The 23463-nt window shown below is 37.4% G+C and overlaps 1 protein-coding gene across 7 annotated transcripts in view; it reads left to right on the forward strand.

The window, feature by feature from the left end:
• The window catches only part of ST6GALNAC3 (ST6 N-acetylgalactosaminide alpha-2,6-sialyltransferase 3), a 225800-nt gene that overhangs the window by 16995 nt on the left and 185342 nt on the right, over positions 1–23463 (forward strand). For 5 of the 7 annotated variants that reach the window (XR_012629846.1, XM_074876307.1, XM_074876309.1 and 2 more), the window contains exons 2-3: positions 16030–16073; positions 18499–18599. The exons of 1 other annotated variant lie outside the window; for it this stretch is intronic. Coding sequence is in view for 2 of the 6 variants with exons in the window: in XM_074876309.1 (XP_074732410.1) it covers positions 18570–18599 (30 nt within the window). In the remaining 4 variants the exon portion in view is untranslated. The remainder of the gene's footprint in view (positions 1–16029; positions 16074–18498; positions 18600–23463) is intronic. One more of the 7 variants, XM_074876310.1, reaches the window with a different exon arrangement.

Genomic DNA, 23463 nt, shown 5'->3' on the forward strand with positions numbered 1-23463 from the left:
ATGACAAATAATGTCATCTGGAGAGGTTCAAATGACCACCCTATGTCTAATATGCTGCCACATTTCATCTTTTTGGATTCAAGGCTAAACTTAGTCCAGGTTCTCAGCCAAACTGTGGACATGGGAGATGTCAGTATGCTTTGGATCCTCTGACTCCTGAAGTAAATTACATTTTTTTGCTTTGGTTTGAACATGGAAAACAAACACACAAGTTCTAGACTTTATTGCAAGCATTTCACAGTCCCAGAATTGATTTTATTACAGGGAATATTATTGCAGGCTATCATTGCCACTATCAGTGGCAAATATGCACAGTTTTAAATAGATTGCTGTTTGCAAGACTGGCCTAGAATGTGTGTGTTTGCATGTATGTCCACGTTCTGGTGGACAGGGGGTAAGCACAAATGTAAACTGCTGACTTTATCTCATATCCTCTTTTTGTTTGTAGTTTCTGGCTTTTCAATACTTTTCCCAGTTCCTAATTTTCTTTCTTAAACATTGTCTGATATAGACACAATATATTTGATATTTTTGGAGTTTGATAGACTGGAGTTCATAAGTGAATTACTATGCATGACTAGAATAAAGCTTTATTTTCAGCAGTTCAGACCTCCATATTCAAAAGCAAGAGAATATTCCAGCTTTTTCAACTGAAAGGTCTGTGTTCCACCTTACAGAAGCTGTAAATAAACAGTCCTTTCTGTAGGTTTGTTGGTTTAGTTGCTGTTACTGTGCTTAGCAGATCAGAATTTTTTTCTGCTCTGGCTTAAGGTAAAACTCCCTGTTGGTTTCTCTCCTCAGGAGCTATAGCCAGAGATTTTGATACTGTTTTTCCTCTCTCTAGAATCTTTTTATATCTCCTTTTAGTAAAGGATGTAAACCAAAGGACAACTGAAACAGCTCTGTTGTCATTATTAGCTTACAACCGGATTGAACAATACTGTTGTCTCTTTCAGAACCCTCTGGTATTTTAAGGGATAATTACTAAACCAAATCTGACCAAATTATAAGCAGAGACTGGACATAAGTCAGAATAATGCCCTGTCTTAAATCCAGTTTATTGTCTCTTTGTTTTTGTCTAAGCAAAACAACACTTTGGTGTAATTTGCCAAGTGGTTGTATTTAAGTGCAAGTCTAACTTGGCAGTAAAGGACAGTATCTCAGAAGGGTCTTTTTGAATAATCTGCTGCTTTCTGAGCCATCTAGTTAAATTTAGAATCTAGGAAAATAGGAGACTGTAGATATTTTATTTACATTTTTTTCACTGCAGAATGATATAACAAAAGAAACTTCTGATCAGCCACAAGAATTTGAAGTCTTAGTCTCTTCTATTAATCTGCATTTTTCTTGTTTAGGCTTTTGCGTATTTCTGTGAAACTTGTGTGAGGTCAGCTCTGACTGCACTCAAATGGGATTAATTAGTCTGTTTTCTGTGAGGCTTGACCTATACTGCCCAGAAGAAAGGATCTTACTTCTTTCTTAAGCACTGCTTTTTATAGGAATATCATAACAAAGCAGTGCTATTAGTTTTAAAAAAAAAAAAAGTTTAAAAAATCGTTGATCTGATGACTCTTCTTCAAAATTGTTGAATCATCAGGATTGTCTTACTGTAGCAATGACTTTCCAGGGCAGTATATGAAGGATTCTTTAGTTTTAGTAATGAGAGTAGTAGTGGTCCTGGTGTAGGGAATTTGGTTTCCCTTAAGCATTTTACTAGCCATGCAGGAGTTTGAAGCCATTTTATGTTGTTGTTTTGCTTTTGAAGTAAACTGTGTTCTCCAGAAAACAGAGTAAAAAATTTTTTTGGACATAGGAAAAGAATAGGGACAGAACGGTGCTGGGCCAGAGAAATAAATATGTCAGGTATTTTGAGCAGTACTGAGTCACTCTGCAGAGGTGTTGCAAACAGGCTTGGGTGTGTCTATAAACCAGCACATGTTTCCATGGTATAAATGATGCAGCACAGAGCTCCTTAAAAATGTGGGAGATAAACTTTGTTGCTTTATATATTTTATCTGCTACCAATAACCAGATTTCTGGGTAAAGTGGCACAACTTCATGAATATCAGCAAGGGTTCACTGGAGTAAGAAAGAGCAGAATTGAATTCCACAGGGCTTTTCCATTATTGAGGCTGCAAAGTAACAAGCTAATGCTCTGTAGAGCATTTCCAAGGAAAAAAGCATAGCTTAATTGAAATCAGATGTAGTGACAAAGCCATGTCCCAAGGCCAAGGTTGGGTGGTGGTCAGTAGTCAGGAAATGTAGCAGTCCTTGCACCTGCATCTTTAATTTGGGGACATTTGAATAAAGAAGAATCAAATTATTACAGGCAAATCATAATTTTACAAAACAGAGAAAAGGTGTTTAATTTTGCCTTGCTTGATGAAGAAAAATGGTTTTCCTTGTTAACTTTTTAAGCTGCTTGAAAGTGCTGAGATCTTGACCTTTTAACTGTAATGTAAGTGTCCTGTATAAAGGTACTGCACCAACTCCCTTTCTCACACTGAGTCCAAAACACTGCTAAGGCATAAATACATTGTAGAAACAGAAGGTAAGCTTTGAAAATCTGCAGGTGAAACTAGCAAGTCTTAAGGTAGTTGCAAAAGTTCAAAGACATGTAAGAACCAGCCCTATGTTTTAGAGGATCCTTGAAGGACCAAAGAAAGCATGGATTTTACTCGGGAAGTCCCCAGGGGTATGGTGTTCATGTGATGTTTCTCTGTGCCTGTTGTTCAGTTCTGCTCAATAGTCAAATGCATGTCCTCTCTAATATTTTTTGTATTTACTCAGGATAGCCTATAAGTTGTTAATACATTTGTCATAAACTATGAAGTAGTTACTGCATAAACGAATGATGCTATTTCAACAGCTGTGTAAATGTGTTTTGAGGGCTGCATAACTTGGAATAAATTTAATTAAATGTTATGAATGATGTATTCAACAACTAGAGCAGGTCAATAATATTTAGAATTAAATTTAATGGTTTTTTTATTAAAAGTTGCCTATGTCAGTGGTGAATAGTAAGCACGTGGTGCTATAGACAGGTGCTTCATATGGTCTGTTATGAGTGCTTTATTAAATAGTCAATAGCTGCATTTACCAAATGAACTTAATTTATTGTATTTATTTTTTCTAAGGGTTTTACAGTTCATTATAAATGATTTATTGAACATATGTAAACCAGTTTAGTCTCAAAATGAATGCATTGCTAGTAGGGCTTGGAATTGCTAACACTGTAAATTGAGCAGTGTTTATAAGTTACTGAAACACCATCAGAAAATGCTTATTTATACACAGCTCTTTAGAAGTCATCATAGATGACTTTTAAAACATTACATTCAGTCTGTAGAGTGTGGTGCTTTCTGTAAGTCACATTTATTGGTAAAAGCAGTTTGTGGGGATTTGTCCCATATACTATAGTATTGTTTTCTTAGGCAGCAACAGTGAATTCAACACTGCATGTGGAAAAGATGACTGTAAAACCTACTTCATAGGGGCCATCCATCTAGGAAAACAATGCGTGTGGCACTATGACATTTTGAAAGTTATTCTGCCTTATATTCCAGCCTAAGATGGGTGCTTGATATTTTTTAAGACTCGGATTTGGAAGTGGGTTGTTACCTTTCTCTGAGAATCGTTTCCTTTTTTTTTTTTTTTGTATAGCATGCCTGTCAGCAAAGAAAACAGTTTTTTCTGCTTTAATGGCGGGAGAAATCTTTAGTTAGAGAAAGAATAAATAGGACATATTCCTACATTAAAACTGATGACCATGGTTGTTGCTAGTATTACTGATAGCTGGGCTGTGAATATCGAAATAGCTAGTTTGTCTGGCAGAATTATACTGGTGAAGGAAACAAGAACCTGGAACAGAGAAACTACCTATAGACACAAGAGAAACTACCTATAGAAACACAAGGAAAAATGGGACTGTGAGCTGCCCGGTGACTGCTTTGGGCCAAGGTCCTTATTCTTTTCTAGCACTCATGGCTTTCTTTTTCCAGCAATGTCATGAAATAACATGTTCAATTTTTACTTTCCTTGGCTGACTCTCAAACCATTTTGGTTCTCGGGCAGTTGGTCTCATCACCATGCCAGTGTGCCCTTATCTCACTGTGGAGGCTAACTGTGTCTGATTAAAGCTCCGTGAATGGGATTTTGTATGTGGGGCTGGCATCTGAAATAGAGCTTTTAAGCATACTGCGGATGCAAAAAATCATTTTTGTGGTCATCATAAAACCCACTGAAAGGCTTTGACTGAGACAAGGATAAGGGGCTACAGAGCCAAGTATGGATATTTTTAAGCAGCCTGTAAAATAGAAAAAAAATCACTTTTCTATTTTGATTGTTGTTCTGCAAAATGGTGGTATATCACACTTAAATAATTAATATAATTGTAAAGCTTAGCTGAAAGTATCCTCAGAATGCGTGGCTGCATGCAGATTGTCTCCCTTGTTGTTTTGTTTTTAAAAAAAACAAAATATGATGAAAAATCATTCAGAGTTGTAGTATGGAAACATAAACAAATGTCAAAATACTTTCTCAAGGACTATATCTGGAGAGAGCACACAAAATTGGAAGTGTAAGATGCTATACTGTGTGCATGACAAGAAATGAGTAAACATGAGAAATATTTTCTCTTTAACTGTGCCTTGGAAGAAGAGGGAGGCAGCAGACAGTGATAATGTTGGAAGCATCATGTGTTGCACTGTTATTACTGAGAAAGAGAGTATGGAAGAGCAGGAGGTTGCTCACTCCTTCAGATAAAAGTGAAGATGCTTGTATTAGCAGGTTATGTTAGATTCATCTCGCCTACCTGTGCTTTGTAGTCTATTTCTGAACACCATTCAGTGTTCAAAAAGTGGTCTACAATCCTTAAATTAAGCTGAATAATGAGGTATTGGAGATTTTTGCCTCCATCCTGTGGTTAGTTAAAAAGCTCCAAAACCGAACAAACTAACTCCCTTATAATTCCATCCACTAATCACTGTGTGTTTGTAGGAGCTTCTTCAGTAGCTTTTGCTCTCCTTTTATTTTCCTTCTCTTTTGCATTTCCGACAAGTAAGCAGTTGCTGTACAGTGTTGCTAGTACAGATTTTCTCCACCCTTGTTAAACTAATGACTCTAAACTGTGATGGCCTGAAATCTACATACAGAAAAGTGCTTTAGGTACAATAACGTTGTAAAAGACTGGATTCCTCTTCTAAGTTAATGAGTTAGCTCAAGCATAGAGGAGAAATTCTCTTGCGCAGACCTCTAAATTCTAGTTTAGCTGCACTATGACGCCCACTCGCTTTGTGGCTCTGTAAGCACATGGGAAATTATTAGACCTGTTGTCATTTGTCTTAGTCATAATTTGAATTAATACATGACATCCTGGTACACTAAAGCAAAATGTCCAGCCTTCAAAAGAGTCTGATACCAAGCCTGGTTATGCATGTGCAAGGCTGGCTTGTTCTGTTGTGACCCCATTCCCCCTGCCCCTCCCACTGGAATGTAAAGGCTATGTAGGTGACTTGAGTCCATTCAGAGTCTTTAGGACCCCTTATTATATTCCAACATGTCAATTACTGACTGAATAGCACAGTAATTTGGCTTGTTAAGGTCCAAAATTAATTCTGTCTCTTCTCCTCCCAGCTATTTTCTACTGCTGTTAGCAAAATCTGCTTTCTCTCTGATTCAGCAAATGGATATGCAAAACACTGAAATAATTTTCTCTTTGGACAGTGACAAGACAAATACTGTATACTGTGTGTTGGCCTTGACAAGTATGGGCTTGAGCCAGAGCTCACAAAAGTCAATGGAAAGAAGCTTATTGACTGGACTGGATCTTAATTCAATCCTTTTCCTAGCAGAAAAGGGAATGAAATCAATGGGATAAGAAGTCATGCATGTCTGATATTGCATGAGAAAATATTTGTGCCTAATATATTAGGAGATTTGTCATCTTGTGTTTTAGGCAGTATCAGCGCTACTGTGTGTGCGCCATTCTTCTCGATGCATTATTTGGGTTAGATTTAGCCAGGTGCCTTATATTAATTTCTTTGCATCCATCTCAGAAGCCTCTGATCCTTATTTTATGCCTCTGCCATGCTTTCTCCCCTTTTTAAGACTGTGTGGTATTGACAGACATTGCAATAAGCTTCCTATTTGCTACAGACCTATCTGTCCTGCAGCTGTTCTCACTTTCAATTTGATTTTTCAGTCACTCTGATCTTTTCCCTGGACCTGATTTGTCTATTACTTGCCATGTTTCTACCAAAACCAGACAAACAAGTAAAAAACCCCCACCACAACTACTCCCCCCACCCCCCAAAAAAACAAACCCAAACCAAAACCCAGAATGTGAGAATTAACCAGGTTGGTGATGACTTGGAGAAAAGGCTCTTTGGTTCCTGATGGCAGAGACCACACAGGAGCGTGATGACATCCATTGTGTGAAAGCTCTTGGGTCCCATTCTGTACAGTATAATGGTAAAATCTGCGTTGTTCCTGTCTGTCCAGTTTCTAGTAGATGTGTATCTGTGTCACAACAGCTTCCGTTCTGCTATGGAATGGCCCAGAAGACGGCTGGCAGTGGTGTTAGTCTTTTTGGGTTATGTAAGACACATCTCATAGCAACTGCAATTTCTGGGTTTTGTTGTGTTGGGTTTTTGTTTGCTTGTTTGTTTTTGGTTTTCCTCCAGTAATCTGTCAGCTATTTTTGCCAGAGAGTCTTGATAGCAGATAATGAATGAAGGGAGTTGTGGGGAGAGTGGAGGGAAACAGGTTTGGTTTTTTTCCTTCTTTGTGAACCTGCTTCTGCCAGTCACGCATCTGTTGCTGTCAGAAGACCTGGAATCCAGGCCTTGAATCTTACGAATTAAGAATATTGACCAAAAAGACAAATCGGTTCCAGAGGCTGCTCTATGGATATGTTTTTTGTGGTCCTCCTTCAAGGAGTTTGTTTAGAGGCATAAGGAGGTGTCTGAGATAGTGGCTATCCAAACCCAGCATGCGCTGTTAATCAGGCAGCTGAAGAGAAGCCACATCCAGATTGTTGCCAGATGTTTGTCTCTGCACAGATTCTCAAGCTGTGAAACGGGGTCCCTGCCAGGACTGATAAGGCTGGGCATAAAATATTGGAGATGGCATCATATTGGCCCAAAGGGTAACATTTCAAAAGCTTATCATACCCAGGATTTAAAGTGGTTTTTTTTTTTTTTTTTTTTTTTACAGGATTGTTGGGACTCAGTCTCATTTTTGAAAAGCACTTTAAGCATTTGGGCACACAGTAAGAAGTAGACTTGGTGCCTGATTTTTGTTTCTTTGGTATCAGTGAGAATTTAGGTCATAGGAGTCTCTGTGTTATTTTGTAAGGATTGCAAGACCTCTGAGTTGTTTTCAAAGTATCTTACCTGAAGTGGTGTTTATTTGAAGGAGATGGTTTAAACAGGTACATGTAGATATGACGAAGCATTTTACAGCTGCTGTGTGGGGTGATCTGAGCAGTGAGATGTGGACATTTGAACCCTCCCATTCCCACTTCTGTGCAGGTGCTTTAGGGCTACCAGCAAGGTATTGATCCCTTTCATGTCGTAAGTGGTTCTAGGCCGGTGCTCCTCCAACATGATGCTCCGATCCTCATAAGGACTTTTGAATATCATTGTAACAATAAGGATGTAAATTGTACTAATGCACATATAAGACCGGTGAAAGGTGAGACCTTGGCAGAAGTAAAAGACCAAAGCAAGCATCAGATGATGCTTCCCCTGCTCTCTTCCAGCTCCCCACAGTTTGGGAGGGGAGGCCCCCTGAGCCAGCAGTGGTTTCTGTTTACTCCATAGCCCTTAATGAAAACTTCTTTCGTGAACTTTTGCAGTCTTCTCATGAACCCACATAGTTTTATTGTGTACTGTGGCAAGGAGTGCCACAGTTTAAATAAACCACATGCACAGAAAGCACCTCTAATTTTGCTTGATGGCCCCTGTTTCTTTTCTTGAAAGGCACAAGGGAAAATTACCCCCCTTCAGCTTTTCCATACCACTGCAAATACTATTTCCCCGGCTACTTGGGGAAGGAAGATATTCAGCATAGTCTTTCAGCACAGTCCAGAGAAGCCTACCATTACATGAAATGAAGTTTCTCTTTTGGTAAAAGACATAACAGTTTAGAAACTTTGACTGTAGAAAACAGTACTGTAGTGTTACATATGATTAAATATAGCACTTATTTGGATAACATCTCTAGATGCTATGTAGATCTGTTATGTTTAAAGAGGTTGTTGCTCTCCAGAGCCATAGATGTGGCCATTAGAGATGTGAAGTTTGTTTGTTGCTGTGTTAGTAACCCGTATTCTGATTACCTGAACTGGTTGGGAGATGGGAATTTCTGCATTTTAATCCTTATTCAGGTTGTTTTCCCAAATGTGAGCCAATGTGCTTGTATTCACTTTTCTCGCTTTTAGAAAAATTAAAATACTGTTTAAAGAATAATATTTTCTTTTACTATGAGAATCAACCAGCCAGCATTTTGTAAACATGTAAGAGCATTCCTTAAGTAAGTTTGCTATTCCTATTTTTTTTGTTTATTTTTAAATGTTAGTATTTTTGATAATGCTGATGTTAAATTATTTGCATGCATGCCTGTGTTAAGAAGACCTTATAGTAAATAATAGAGCGCTGCATAGGCAGTATATTAGATTTAAATATTGGGAATACTTTAAAAGGTATTATTCTGTTGAACACTTTTGCAAGTACTGTCTACAACCTTCAAGCTGTCTCTTCAAGTCCCATTTTTGTTAGGAAGATGAAATTGTGGCATCTAATGGTTTAAGTGCTTCAGTGCCGGATGTAATAAATAAAGAGATAAACATCAATATCTGTTGCTTGTGAGCAGTGGTTCATAGCCTCCTGTTGTCTAGAAAATGTATTTTCTTGCCCCTTAAAGTCTGAGTTTCTGATCTTTTTCTAAGCATTCCAAACCCTTAAGCTTTCCAGACGGCACATAGACATTATTGGGCATATAAGGAAATTAAACTCTGCTGTGAAATCAATCTTTAGTACTGTACCCACTAGTATTGGATCACATCCCTGGCAGAAGAGTTTTGTTGATGAAAAATACAGTCCAGAAACAAGGATGATGTGTCTGAAATAGGGCTGTAGTTAACTGAACATCTGTCCGTATACTTTTTGAAGCTCCCTTGTCCACAACAAATGTTCTCCATTCCAGTTTGATGTATAGCTATGCGTTCGTTTTGATGCCATGGCAAGTTAAGGTTTATTAAAACCTAGCTCTGGACCAAGGAGAGGTGTCTTCCATTCCCTTCTCTGTGGATGGACAGGTGACTTCACCTTTCTTGGTCTCAAATTTTTGTCTTCTGTCCTTCCTGGAGGACAATGCTCAGCTGAAAAAAAAAAAAACCCAAAACCCACAAAAAACAACATAACCACCCCAAAAACCAAACCCCAAACAAATGTCTGAGAAGTTTTGAGAGAATAGTGCAAGATCAGTGCAAAGTAATAGCTTCTTTCTATCTTGCTTGTGAGCAGGCTGAAGATCTTTTTCACAGAAGGCATGGTTTAAAATAGTGTGGAACACATCAAAGTCTATCACTTAAATGTCTAAAACTTTTCATTGCAAGGCATGACCTAGATTTCTCACTTCTTGCCTACTCCAAAGCTTTTTTCTGCACCATGTAAAATGAGGGTTCAAGAACAGCTGCCCTTCAACCTGTCCTTGCAATGCAGATCCCTTTTGGAGGGGTTCTGGAGATGTCACAGGTCTTCTGGTGAGCAATAGTCAGCAGGATTCTGTTTTGTACTGTAAAGAAACTCAAGGAGCACAACAGTCTTTATGGTTTTGCTTCCAAGCAGAGCAAACTCCATGCTGACAATCCACGAGTCTTTGTACCTATTGTGCTCGGAGTTCAGAGTTTTGTTCCTGTTGCAGGGAGTGGTTTTTGAGGTACCATTTTTCTATTAGCAAAATTTAAAAGATAGCTGTAAATGGGTGTCGTTCCCGTCCCCCTCCAACCACACGTAAGTAATTAGCTGTAACTTGTAGGTTTAATTGGGGAGTGTTGGAATGGTGGGTGTGGCATTGTTTCCATATCATGCTTAAGAATTATTAAAGGGCTGTAGGCACCAGTTAGAACACTTCTAAATAACTGGGATTTTTAGTTACTTAATTCAGTTCACCTTCCAGGACAGGGAATCCTTAAAGGTACTCAGAGCACTAACAGAATTCTAGTAGCTGATGTTCTGTCAACAGTCCTGTTAGCAGCTCTGATTTCTGAACTTGTGATCAGTGTGAGATATGCAATATCTGTGTGGATTTGTAGGTCAGCTAGAGCTTTGTATTCAGGGAAGTTAGCAGAGACTCTTTGGAGCAGTTCCACAGAGTGGTCTGTAATCCTTTATGTGAAACAGAATTGGAAGGTTTCACATTCCTGGAGCAGCAGGAAGGAAAATGAAGTAATGCGTATTACTTTCATTTACTGTAACGTGTCTTAACTTTAAGTCTTACACTGCTTCTAGCCGTTTGTAAGGCCAGGGAGACCTGTCTGTAACAACAGCTATTTTCTGTCCTACTAGAAATTTCATAACTGTAAAATACTGGATCTAATTCTATTAATCTTGAGGTGATATCAGAGAAGGTCTTGGTGAAGCCTGTGATCACTGCAATAAATATGTACTTAAAGCTCCAAGATGGCTGCATGCATTTATTTTTCCCTTGCAAAGTCTCATTTTTGTTGTTTCAAGACAAACTCTCTTAGTAGTTTGTTGCATGTCGGATTTGGAAGGAGGTAATTTTCCAAATAACTTTTGTATTTCCACTTGGCAGCTTTAATATGACCTTTGTCCTATCCAGATCTCAGACTTTTTCTGTAATTCTTAACAACTGAATATTTCATTCTTTGGAGCCTTCTAACTTCCATTCAGTTTCACTGACCTACATTTTGCTGGTTGGGATTGATTGTTGGGATGATCTAAACTGCTGTCTACTAAAGCCTTAAATTCCCTCATTTTTATAAAAGGAAAATTATTTCTTAACTCCTTGTTTAGAGTATTGTCAGGAGGGACAAATTCAGGTGGTTTTTAACATCAGTTTTTCTTCCTGGGGAAGTGATCCAGCTTGCATTTCACTTATAAAATAAACAAATAAAAGTTTAAACTGGATTTGCTGAGGCAGCAAACCTACGAGAGATGTGACAGCTCTGTGCCTTGTGCTGCAGGAGACCGGAGGCCAGGGAAATTATTCTTCAGGCAATTGGGATGTTAACGGGTGACAGTGGCGCTGCTGGGCTTTAAAAATGTTAGAGAAAAAAGCGGTGGGTGCTGCTTGCAGTGTGCTGTCTGTTGATCCCCAAAGTCCTGGAGGAATGTTATCATGGATTTGTACACATTCAGGAAATGCTGTGTGTTGAAGAGTTTGTTTTTTCTTTTTTCTTCTTCCCTTCCTTTTTCTACTGCTGAAGCTGTGAGGGGAATGAGAACACTCGGCAGCTGAAACTAAGTCACAAACTACCATATGTGGGAAACCACTGCGTTTCTTTTTGCCCTTTTTTTTTTTTTGAGTGTGTTTTTCTTTTTTTGCTGTTGTCTTTTGGCTCAGTAAGCAAAAGCGGGAAGCCATTTTCAGAGGTATATTAAAATATTGCTATGGCTCTTGGGTGACTACCTCTGCAAATAAAATTTGAAAGTTCTGAGGTCATGATTTATAGTTTGGTAAACGGATTGAACTTCTGACTTGTGGGAAAAAGCAAGATGATGAATTTACTAATAAAAAAATAAAGTTTCATTGTTTCTGACAAATAATTTCCATATGCTATTATCTGCCTCTTGGTGTTCACAAAGGGAACACTGAATGTAAATATTACCATGGTCTGGAAGACAAGCATGTAGTAAAGGAGGAAGGATATATGTAAGAGAGAAAGGTAGGGAAATACTTTTGACTGATCCCAGCCTACTTCTGGCTTGCTTACAACCCTGAGGATGTGGGTACAGAGGAAAGACTGTTGATGGGTTAACAATTGCACACATGCTTGATTAGGATTCATTCCTTAGCAGGATGAGAGGAATGTCTTAGTGCCTTGGCTTATGGCCAGCAGTGCCAGCAGTTACTGGAAGATTTAATGAAATTTCGTGTTATTAAAGTAGGACTCTGGAAAGGCAGTGAGTGGGTCTGGCATATGGAGACACTTGTAAAATAGATAACACCTTTTGTTATAAATAGCTCTTAACGCACCTTGGTGTTTATGTGTAGTATTTTCTCTCTGGGAATCCCACTGTTGACAGACATGCCCATATCACAACATATTCTGGGGAAGCTGTGCATTATTTTTCATTAGATCCAGTCTGTGTACACTGTTGGCTGTAGCTGATCGTTATTTGGCATGTTCATTCTGATGTAGAAGAGCCCATACTCAGTTGCAGTTGTCTTCCATCTAATTTTCACGGTTAGCCTCCTGCATGAAAGGGTGTCTGTGCAGTGATTTTGTTTCTTGGTATGGTTTCATTGCCTTTTTATGAAGGTGAATGTTGACAATCAGAGACCTTGCATTTTCTTTTAGCCTTTCTTAACCCTTTACCAGTGTTCTGCAGCATGACACTCCATTTAACTCTGTTGAGGATAATTAAAGCAGAGTTAAAAGTACTGATGTTTCATATTTGGTTTTATGAGCAGTTTTGCCTTTTTTAAAACTTTCTTCTGTAGAAGCTCCTTCAAGCACAAGGCAGAAATAAAGGTAGTTGCCATTTCAGTAGGACAGCTTAGCATTCTAGTTGATGTGTCTTAAGAACTTTCTTTAAGATACAAGAAATGATTGGTTGTCACTCCTCTTTCACTTTTACGGACAGTGATGTTTCTAATAACAGTAGATTCTCAATCACATCAAGGTTTTTTTAGTTGTTTTGTCAATGTATATGCCGAACTAATCACATTTTACTTTCTGGTATCTGAGAAGAGACAAAAAAGAAAGCTATCTAAGAGAAAAAAGCATATAGTTTTAGAAATAATAATAAGTAAGTCTGCTGGAAACATACTAACCTCGGGACTTCAGGTCCCCTTATTAAGTGTCTACATAGGAAACGAGATCATCAATACTGTGAAGTCTCTTCGATCAAACCTGAAGTCTTGTGGTGCAATTTAGAGCCTACTGTTAATAGTATTTAAGGTAATGGTGTGGTGGTAGATGAACTTTTGAATGACATCTGTTGCTAAAGATTCTGTAATTTTGAAGACTTAGATGTTTGATGGGTCATAATTCTTCTGCATTTTCAGTTGTTTCTCCATTCATATGATAATCATACTGCTCACAGTTGCTAATTATTACCACTGTTGTTTAAAGAATACAGAGAGCAAAAGCATGTCTGTCACCAGAGCTTTTAGAGATGTAAGCAGTAAGATGATAAAGCTCATAAAATTCACAGCCCATCATGTGCAGGATAATGATTAGAAAGCAGCTAAGCCTTTCTTGTCAACCTTCTAGCTAAAAGGAGAAAAAGTCTGTGTTTGTAAGCAACATGCTAGCATTTTAACCGAGAGATGAATGTCAGCATTTCCATAAATCTTCAATTTAGAAAATTAAAATACTAGGGGGACCATAAAGGACTGAAGCTGATGTCTTGTTTCAGTTCTGTGCTGCTACAGAAGACAGACTGTCAAGGACATTCATTTTAATTGCTAGGGGAAGGCAAGCACAAAATTAAAAGAATGAGTAACCCAAGTGACAAGGGTTTCATGTTCTGTGTGGATTCAACTTGTAACTCCTTTCCTCTCCCTTTCTTCTTTCATTTCTACCTTTGCTTTAGTCTTTCCATCTGCCCCTGTCCCTGTTTGCTTTTACCCACTCTTCCTCAGTAGCTCTGGGTCTGCTCTACTTTTGGTGATTATGGCAGCTTTAAAAGGCAACATGTGCCATTTTCCCTAGTAAATCTGGCTTCACCCTGGCTGCTTGCATTTGTGGCTTTTAATCAGCACCTGTCAGTTTGAAATCTGTGGCATTAGTCAATATGTTACCTCCGGGCAAGTGTCTGTGATGCCTTTCAGTTTTCACGTTCCTCTGTGCCAAATGATGCTTTCCTACTGACGTTCCAGTGTAAATAGGCCATTATTTTCTGGAAATTTCCCACTGCAAACTGTCAGATTTGAAGACGGACAATGAAAATCAAGCTGAGTCCCCTGCTCACTCACCTCTCACAGTTCTAGTTACGTTTTTTCAGTTTTCTCCTATCAGCTTGAAATTGTTGGCTGATATTTTCTTATTATTTTTTTATTAGGGTCTGGTATTTGTCAGTGTTGCAGCCTGAAGGAAGTATCACTCCTGCAGAGCTGAGTAGGGAAACACTGGAGGAAACTGTTTATGAGACAAGATAAGGAATAGATTATTTTGCACTGATTTGGGTTTGACTTCGCCTGCTCATGTGTCCATGAGAATAGAAATTCAGTGAAACAGCTTGGAAGAGAAAAAAATTACATGTCAGAAACAGGCAAAGTTACGAGGTGATAAGAGGGAATGTAATTATGTTGTAGGCTTTAAAACATCATTTTACGTGTTTCACCATTGCATACGGCGTAATGGCGTAATGTCTGTCAGTTTTCACACAAGAGGGCGCTCTTGGAATTTTAAAAGAAATATTAGGCTCTATTAGGGCCTTTTTTACGTGCATGTATATTTTAATATGCCATTTCAGAACTATCATGATTTACTAAGGTTCTGTCTCAGAACCTTAGAAGGTGGTGTCTCCCTTCTATATTTACCTTCACAATGATTAATATAAATAACTATTCGTATTGCAACTTTGAACCACTAAATCCACTCAGTGAGAAGGGATGATTTGCAACAAATATGAACAGCATAACCATGTAGATTTTGATAACAGCTATGTAAATAGTGGGTGATCACTCTTGCATAAGATTGTAATAGTTGAATAGTGTCAGTCAGAAATATGACCCACTTTTAGTTTACTGACAAAGCAAATCCTTGTATTGGCAAAGTATTGTTACATTTCTAGTACTTGGAGAAAAGCACCTGCTTTTAGGCTAATGTAAAAAAAAGAAAAAAAAAGAAACCAGAATATCTGCAGAAAATCAGAGCGTGAGGGTTGTTCTGTAAGGATTTTTTTTTTTAATTTTTTTTTTTTTTTTTTAAACTTATGTAGTGTGTTCAGCCAAGATCACTGTCTTGGGTATAGTCAAAACAGGGTAGAAGATCTGGCCTGTAGTTGAAGAACTTGCAATGCAATCATTAAGTATGGTGATACGTTTGTGAAAGGTGGAAATTCCATTTCCTACTGAGTTAATCTCATCTGTTGTCACTTAATTATGATGATTTTTGAATGCTTATTAGCCTGGTTATGATTCAAACTGGATGACATGAAGCTGAAAGGCAGTGTAGGTCATTAGCATCGACCTCTGATATCTGGTTTCCATGGTAAGAAATGTTAAATGTTGGTGAGAGAATGCCAACTTTCTGGGAAGACAAATGTGTTAAATCAGGTTCTAGCTTTTTGGAGCTTATGGGAGCAGGTTCTTCCACTTTTCCAGAAATGCCCTTTCCCATGAGTTTCTTACCTCCTACCTGAACAGTTTTTAAAGGGAGAACATTTGCTAAGCAGTGTACAAACCATAGTAAAACAGATGTTAATGCATCAGTTTTGGAATGCAGTATTATTCTGGGCCTCTTGTGACAGCCAATATTTTTCTTAATGTCTGGGCATGTAGTTTGGTTCCCTGTCTTTTAGGACAGGAAATTGTGGAGGGGATCAGTCTCATCCTCACTTACCTTCCAAGCGAACTATTCTTTGTATTGCAAAATTACCATGTAAACAGCCATAAATAATCACATTACTAGTGCTACAGCTGCACAGTCCTGGTAAGTTTGAGGATATTTTTCAGTGTCTATAAAAATAAATGATTGCTTGTAGTAAGGTATTTAACATTCAACCTCTATTTTTCCCTGGTAATGAGTTCTGTGGCCTAGTAAGCTAATGTGTTAAAGAGTATTTGCTGTTAATTCACTTGTTTTGCTTCTTATCTTCTGTCTTTCAGATTCAGTGGCTGGTCTTGTTCTTCCCCTGTTCATAGACTTACAGGTCTGAAAAGAACCTCTGTGATCACCTCAGTGACCTTGCCCTAAGGCAGGATCAGCTATATTGGTCCTTTTGGAAGGATGATTGTCTTAACTAGTTCTTAACACCTTCAACAAGGCAGACCTTGCAGGCTGAACTACTGTATTTCATTAGTATTTGAAAATGTTGTCCTTGTCTTGCTGCAACTTAATCCCTTTACTGGTTATACTGTCCAACTGGCATGAAGAAGAGTAGCTTTTTATGTATTTGAAGCATATATTACATTGTCATCTCTCCTTTGAATTAATTGAAGTATTTAGCTTAGCCTTTCCTCATACGTTTTTTTGAAATCTCTGATCTGATTATTCTCATTGCTGATCGTGTCTGGATTCCGCATTTCATTTCTGTTTTTTTGATGTGTGATGCTCAGAAGTGAGAATGGTGTTTTAACTGATATTCTACAGTCTCGCAGTAGAACAAAAGTATTTTGTAGATACTTCTGCATAGAGATGCTATATGATGTTTACTCCTTTTTTTTTTTTTTTTTTTTTTCCTTCAAGGCAGAGGCATTTTAAATTCCAAAATAATCTTTGGACCTTTAATAGAAGTTTATTCTAGTTTTGCTGTTTTCATGCTCTTAATCAAACTGCCAGTCTGATGAGTCTAGATTTAGGTTTCCTTTATAAATCAGCTAATCGCAAATTTCTCAATCAGTTATATGTGCTCCAGTCATAGAAATTCAATTCTTCTCTTTGTTCTAAAATGGGGATATCAGAACTGACTTTGTACCATTTTCTGTCAGTTTAATAGCATCTTAATAGTTTCTGTAATTCTCACTCCTTGCACAATGTAAATTGATAATTTTATTTATCTTTAATCGTTAATCCACCATGAACAGGAACTGTAAAATCCAGGATTTTGTTTTGGTTTTTTGCCCTCAGTGGTTGTAGTTAACCTCGAAGCTACCAATAATAGTTTGAATTACTCTTTTCTGCATATGTTACACTCCTCAAAATTTACCTTCATCTTGATGGGGAGTATCGAGTTCATGACTGAAATTTCTGTAGTACCTAGCCATCTTCCTTTGCTTAACCTAAATAATTAGATGCTACATTCACATGTTGCTGCTCTACTCTTTACTTAGATGAGTGTTCTTCCATTTCAATGGTGTTTTAAATACAGTAATAAGCACAAAAACAAAATTAAAAATCTATGTTTTAAGGAGGAGGAGACAGAAGGTTTTCCAGCTTCTTGATCTGTCAGATCAAAGTGGATCTTGTTAAAAAGCAGCTTGCCTTTTCCTATTTGTTTTACATTACCTGCTTTCACCATCAATTGCATCAGTTCTCTCTTGTTTCATATTTCCTGAATCTTTGTTTTATATTTTCTGATCTGAGGCCCAGGCAAGCGCAACACATGAGAAACAATCAAAATGTTAATGTAATTTTCAATTACTTTAAGTCCAGCCCTAGTGTTCTCTCTTCCTAGAGAATGACCTTCATTTTTGTCCCTGATGGGAAGAAATCTTCCGTAGGCAACTATAGGCCATAATATGCCACCGGTTTTTAAGCAGAATTCCCCATTGATTTCTTCAGGGAGTTCCACTTAAAATGCGACATCACGGCAGAGCTCAGTCTAGTTACATGTATCAAATAAAAGGATGCAGTTCACATGCATTCTTGAATCCGGTGTCTAAGCTTCAGTGGCCACTAGAGGGAAAGAGAGATCCCGGACTGTTTCCATTGAAAAAGAAACGTGGGGGTTTTTTTCCTCATTCGTTTTAGATTCATCTCTAAGAAATAACTGCTAATCTATACTAGCTCATCTTTTTTATAAGAACATTAAGCATGTGCATAAATGTTTGTAATTCTGAACTTCACTGCGTGTTTTATAGCTCTTCAACAGAAATCAGGTTGGTCCCACAAAAAGATTTCCAAACCATCAGTTCAAGAATCAAAAAAAGAGATTCTGATTAAAGAGGTGCCGTTTCCCCCCCACCTCTCAGAGCTCTAGAGCTACTGGCAAAATATTGAATTAGTGTTGCAAACTGTTGGGGCCTTCATTTATAATACTGTCAGACTGTTTATGCCAGGCACTAATGACTACAGAAGAGTAGGCATTTTATGTTACTGAAAAATCTAAATTGCATTCCAGACAGGTTGACACTGATGCTCCGAAGTGCAGGTTTGCAAGATGATAATTCCTAATCTCAATAGAAAAGAGGTGTCAAATTCAATTTTACTGAGGGACTGATTGTAATTTGCCTTTTAACTCTAGGATACTACAGACACAATCCACTTGATTTGGCTCTTAAAGTGTTTTCACTTTTGGTCTGCCTGTACATAAGCATAGTTTACATAAGCTCACATGTTCCTTTGAGTTTCTAGTTACCCATTTCTCTATAAGCATGACTTAATTTTACACAAGCTCAGTATTTTCTGTATTTTAGCTGTCATTAATCCTGAAGATGCATCAGGAATTGAGCATGGGGATGTCTGAAATAAATCAGTGCTCCAAGAGATGGGGACTTCCTTCCTCCCGCCCCCCCAAGTAAGTATGATTTAGGCTTGCAAAAGCGTTAAGAAGGCAGGAAAAAAAATGCTTTCTGGATTGAAATATATGTCATAAGACTCTGAAAATCTCTGTGTTTCTTTGAAGGAACTGGGGGAAAAACTAGGTTTTGAAGGTTAGAGTAGTTTAGGGTCCTACATGTATTTCTGTAGAAGCTAACAGAAGCATACGTCTGAATAGGAATTGTGAGACAGGCTGTTCATCAGTGTAAAGTTTGTCCTTCACATATCCAGAATAATATTATGCTAAGTGGTTTAGGATCCTAAAAAAAAAAATAATCTGATGTTATGTTCTACAACATCTGTTGAGGTTCATACAAATTCTAGTCCTGAAGTGCTTCAAAGAATAGACATCCTGAGTGTTTAATACAGCTAACACAACAAACCAAAAGCTTGTTTGAATGTCCCTTTTGAAGGGGGAGGAGGAGTGATATCAGGGAAAAGTCCTAACAAGAAATCCCAATAATGAGAGATTTTGGGGTGTTCTGATAGCAGCTAGTGTAATCATGAAAAGTGGTCAGCATGCTGTTACAGCCTTTTCAAGATGAATAATGTTACACTTAAAAAGAGGCTTAGGATGAATTTACTGATAAAACAAGCTTTTATAAGGTCTTCAGTATACACAGTACTTACTGGCACTGGACCAAATGATCTAAAAGAAATATGTGCATGCCCTAAAATAGATAACAGGACTGTCTTATGACTTTCAAAATACATACTAATTTAAGAAGAATAGATCTAGATATCTTTTGTCCTGAAATAACTCACCTAATGTCAGTATTTGTACAGTGTATATTTGGATCACTTGTGAATATTAACATGATCCAAATTGTTACCCTGTGCAAACATTTACTAAGGCAGTGTGAGGTATAGTCTGTAGTTTGATGGAACTTAAAATGCCAATTAAAAATGATGACTTATTTAATGCCAACAGGCCGTACCCTGCAGTGCTTACTCAAGCAAAATTCTAATTGACTCCAGTGGGAGGTTTGCTGAAGTAAGAGCAGTGAAGAGAATAGGCATAAGCAGAGGCACGACCTCAAATTTTACTTGAAGTATCATAAGGTGAAGCATTTTGTATTCCCTGGCACCAGTGAGGAACCTACCTCGCTTATGGACAAAGATTGCAAGAACAGGGATTTCTCTGCATATCCGGAACTCCCTGCAATTGTAGCTCCCTTTAGGGAATGTCGAAACCTGACTTTTCATTGAAAACTACAGATTTAATGACAGTGAATTAACTCATGAGCTTGTATGTGTTTTCCCAAATGGGTGTGGGATGATGAAATGGGGGATAGGAGGGGACATGGCACTAAAATGTACCCACAAAAAGTCAAATTTTGCAAGAAGCTTTTTATTTTTGAAATGTCCTCATTTAGAAATTTTCTTCCAATTTTATAAACTGAAAGCCCATAAATATTTGAACTAGAGACAAGGTATCTAAAGAAAACATGAAGTTGCAGACAAACAAAAAATATAATTTCCATCTCTATTAGGCTTTATTTAGGGGCCTTCTGGTTCTCCATGTCTGGCTCCCAGCAGTCAGAAAAACCTATTATTTTCATCATGAGCTAGTAAGGTATAAGGAACATCCTCTGAGTGATTGTTGTTCTGTTTGTTTTTCTCTGTCCATTGTTTGACTATTACTTTTATGTGCTTTTTGAACTCAAACTGTCTGTGCAAGTTTTTGGTTGCTACTACTTGAGATGTGTTCACTAGACAGACACAGACAAGTTGGAAGGGTTTCCTCTGGTTTCATCACTGGATTTATTCCTAAATGCTTTTGACAGTACCAAAAACACAAGAGAACAAACCCGATGGATTACTATTGACTGATAGATTAGTTTGTTTGGTTTTTTTTCAGGTAGCAAGTTACTCTGTATTCAGTGTGTACCTATAAATTACAGTGGTTTAGTTACCTTTATTTTTGATAATTGCTTTAATTTAGTAGACTTGCGCAATTTTACTACTACGACATTTGAATCGGAACAACTTTAGTACAGACTGATGCACAGTGAGGTGTGGTAAGATGCTAAACCAGAATAGTAGGAAATACTTCTAGAAGTTTTGAAACCTAAGATACAACAATTTCATAGAATTGACTTTTTATATCTACATATATGTAAATAATAAAATCTTAAATGTGGCTGACAAATCCATTTGTAATGGGTTATATACCTCTAGTAACTTCTGTTTATCTTCACCACTTTGTTCTCAGAAAACAGAAATGTTTTAAGAATGAGGAGGAAATGAAAGTTGAGTTTATGTGGTCCTTTTGACAAGCTTTTCCACCTATTGCCAGAAATACTGTCTTTTCTACTAATTTACTATATAATTGTGAGCAAGTGATATCTTGCTCAGATTTACTGTCTTTGTGACTTTATATTTTAAAATGCCTCTTGAATTTTGTTAATTATCCTGAGGGATAATCAGATGATCTATATATGGACTAAATAAATTGCTGTTGAAGTGCAGCTCTTGTTCCAGCAGCGGAGATGTCAGCTGTTGTTTTGGTGGTAGAGGATTTAACCAGTGGGCATGGGCATGTCAAAGGAAGAGAACTGTTAAAGGCACATGTTCAGTGCAGGTTCATTTTTTTATTCTTTCTAGTCTCCATACAAGAGGAAAAATGGCAACTCTGCATTGGAAGGTTAGGCTTTAAATTTAGAGAAGGAGCAACTATAAATAACAACACTGTTTTTATATATGACATCTCCAACTTGGTGGTGTCTTTCTAGCACGAAGAGTATTTGAAGCAATCTAAAGCCCATTTACCTGTGGTAAATCTTGGGGTTTTTCCTCCTCTTTTTGATCTTGTTCTTTAAATGATAGATATTTAAGAGGAGTGTTCAGTTTATTTAGAGCTCTTTACTCAATGCCGTCTGAGACCTAAGTTTAAATCACTGGCAACTTCTGCATTAGATTTTGGCATTAACAGTGCTGTATTTTGCAAGAATTATACTCTAGTAAGACTTTGTCCTAGATCACCACTAGAAATGCGAAATGTGTAGTTACTATAAATTATGTTTTTCTTTAGTAGTATGACAACTCCATTGTACTAGGACAATCGTCATACTACCCTATATCATGGTAACATTAATAAATAAACTGGACAATAACCCTATATAGATTGTGTTTAAAATATAGTTTTCCTACTGATATGCCTCTGTTCCCAGGCAGCTGCTTTAAATGATGCCGAAGAGTTTCTTGATATTATACAAGTCTAATATTTATCTGGCTGCATTTAGATTTCAGTATTTAGTATGCTTAAAAGCTAGCAATTTTTAAAAGTACATCTAAATGTTTACTGATGAATCCTGTGATTATTGAGAACTAATTTTAAATTAGTATTTTATTTTCTGTCGGCACACTTTTTTAATAAAGGTTGTAGTTTGGTTTTGTCTTTCTTTTTTTACTTGTGATAGGAAACTACAAATTTTAGTAGACTATGGAGAATATTTTCCAAATCATGAGGTATACTGCTTATGTTCTTTCATGGAGTTTCTTGCATAAGGAGAAGTGGGTTTCAGATTTCACAGTCTAATGAAATTTGTCACCATTAATAGAGTGCACTAAAATACAGTACTTTGTTGATCAGTAAAAACAAAAAAACCCCACCCCACATTGAAAATGTGAACAAACTCTCACCAACTATTTGTTTGTAATATTTATTCAGTATTTCCTTATCAAATACCTTCTACTAAATAACTGTATGCCTTAAAAAAAGAAGGGGAATAGCAAGGCACTAATTGCATACAGGCCTATAACTTGGATTTAATTTGATGGTGGTGGTTTTGTTCTGTCATGAGTGTATATCTTTTAACATGGAGTTGTTAGGAGAGTTGACAGCTATTTAGGTGCCTTGTAATCAGGGAATGTTTCATGTAACAGATCTAGTTCTGTAGATCAATTTTTCTATTGGATTTTTACACTCTACATCTGAAAATTTAATTTATTGTATCAACAACCAATTTAAATAGACTTTCAATCCAGGGCTGACTTTGATCTGTCTCTGACTTAAAACCTGAACAGCTTTATCTGTCTATAATTTTTTTTTTCATGGATGTTATAATAGTTTCAGGTGCTTAAAAAAACCACAGTGATTTAAATATTCTCTTTGTCCTAATCTTTTTGTTGGTTCCTGTAATTCAACAGTGGAGGTGAAATGATGAAAACTGCAGACTTTTTTTTTAATGATTTTTCAGTGGTTGACTTCAGTGTAAGCTCTATGAGATTTTTTTTTTTTTTTTTTGCCTTTAGCTATAGCCTTTAGTTTCAGCTGATTTCCATTAGTGTTCCATGTGGAGATTGTGTTGAGTACATATTCAAAGACTTAACCATGTGCATGGATGTCTGCAGGGCAAGTGACTGCTGCAGTACTTCTGCTGACGTTAGAGATCCCTAGTGATCATAAAATCAAGGGCATTCATAAGTGTGTTCCAGGTCAGGACCAGATGTTTCTGGGGGCTAAAATATATCCAGTTAAAATATACACCTTCTGTAGCTGTATCTTATGGAAGGTCTTATGGCCACTCAGGAAATTCTGTCTAAAAACCACTTGAAAGTTATCACATGAGCAGTCCAGCCTAGCTGATCACTCAAGTGCAGAGGGCCTTGGGCTTCCAGAATACCCGTAAAATATTAGCTAAGCTAAAACCAAAGATGACTGGCCAGTATTTTATAAATACTTTTTTTGCCCCCTGAAAGTTTGCTTCTTGGTAAATATCTTGTGTGTGTCCCTTTATAAAGCTTTTCAATGAGTTTCCTCTCCTGAAATGCAGCCTGTTTCTAAGACCTATGCCAAGTGAAATGTATCCTACCAATAATGACTAGGGAGAACAAAC

This window comes from Strix uralensis, chromosome 8 (assembly GCF_047716275.1).
Source record: "Strix uralensis isolate ZFMK-TIS-50842 chromosome 8, bStrUra1, whole genome shotgun sequence".
In the NCBI taxonomy this organism is placed as follows: Eukaryota; Metazoa; Chordata; class Aves; order Strigiformes; family Strigidae; genus Strix; species Strix uralensis.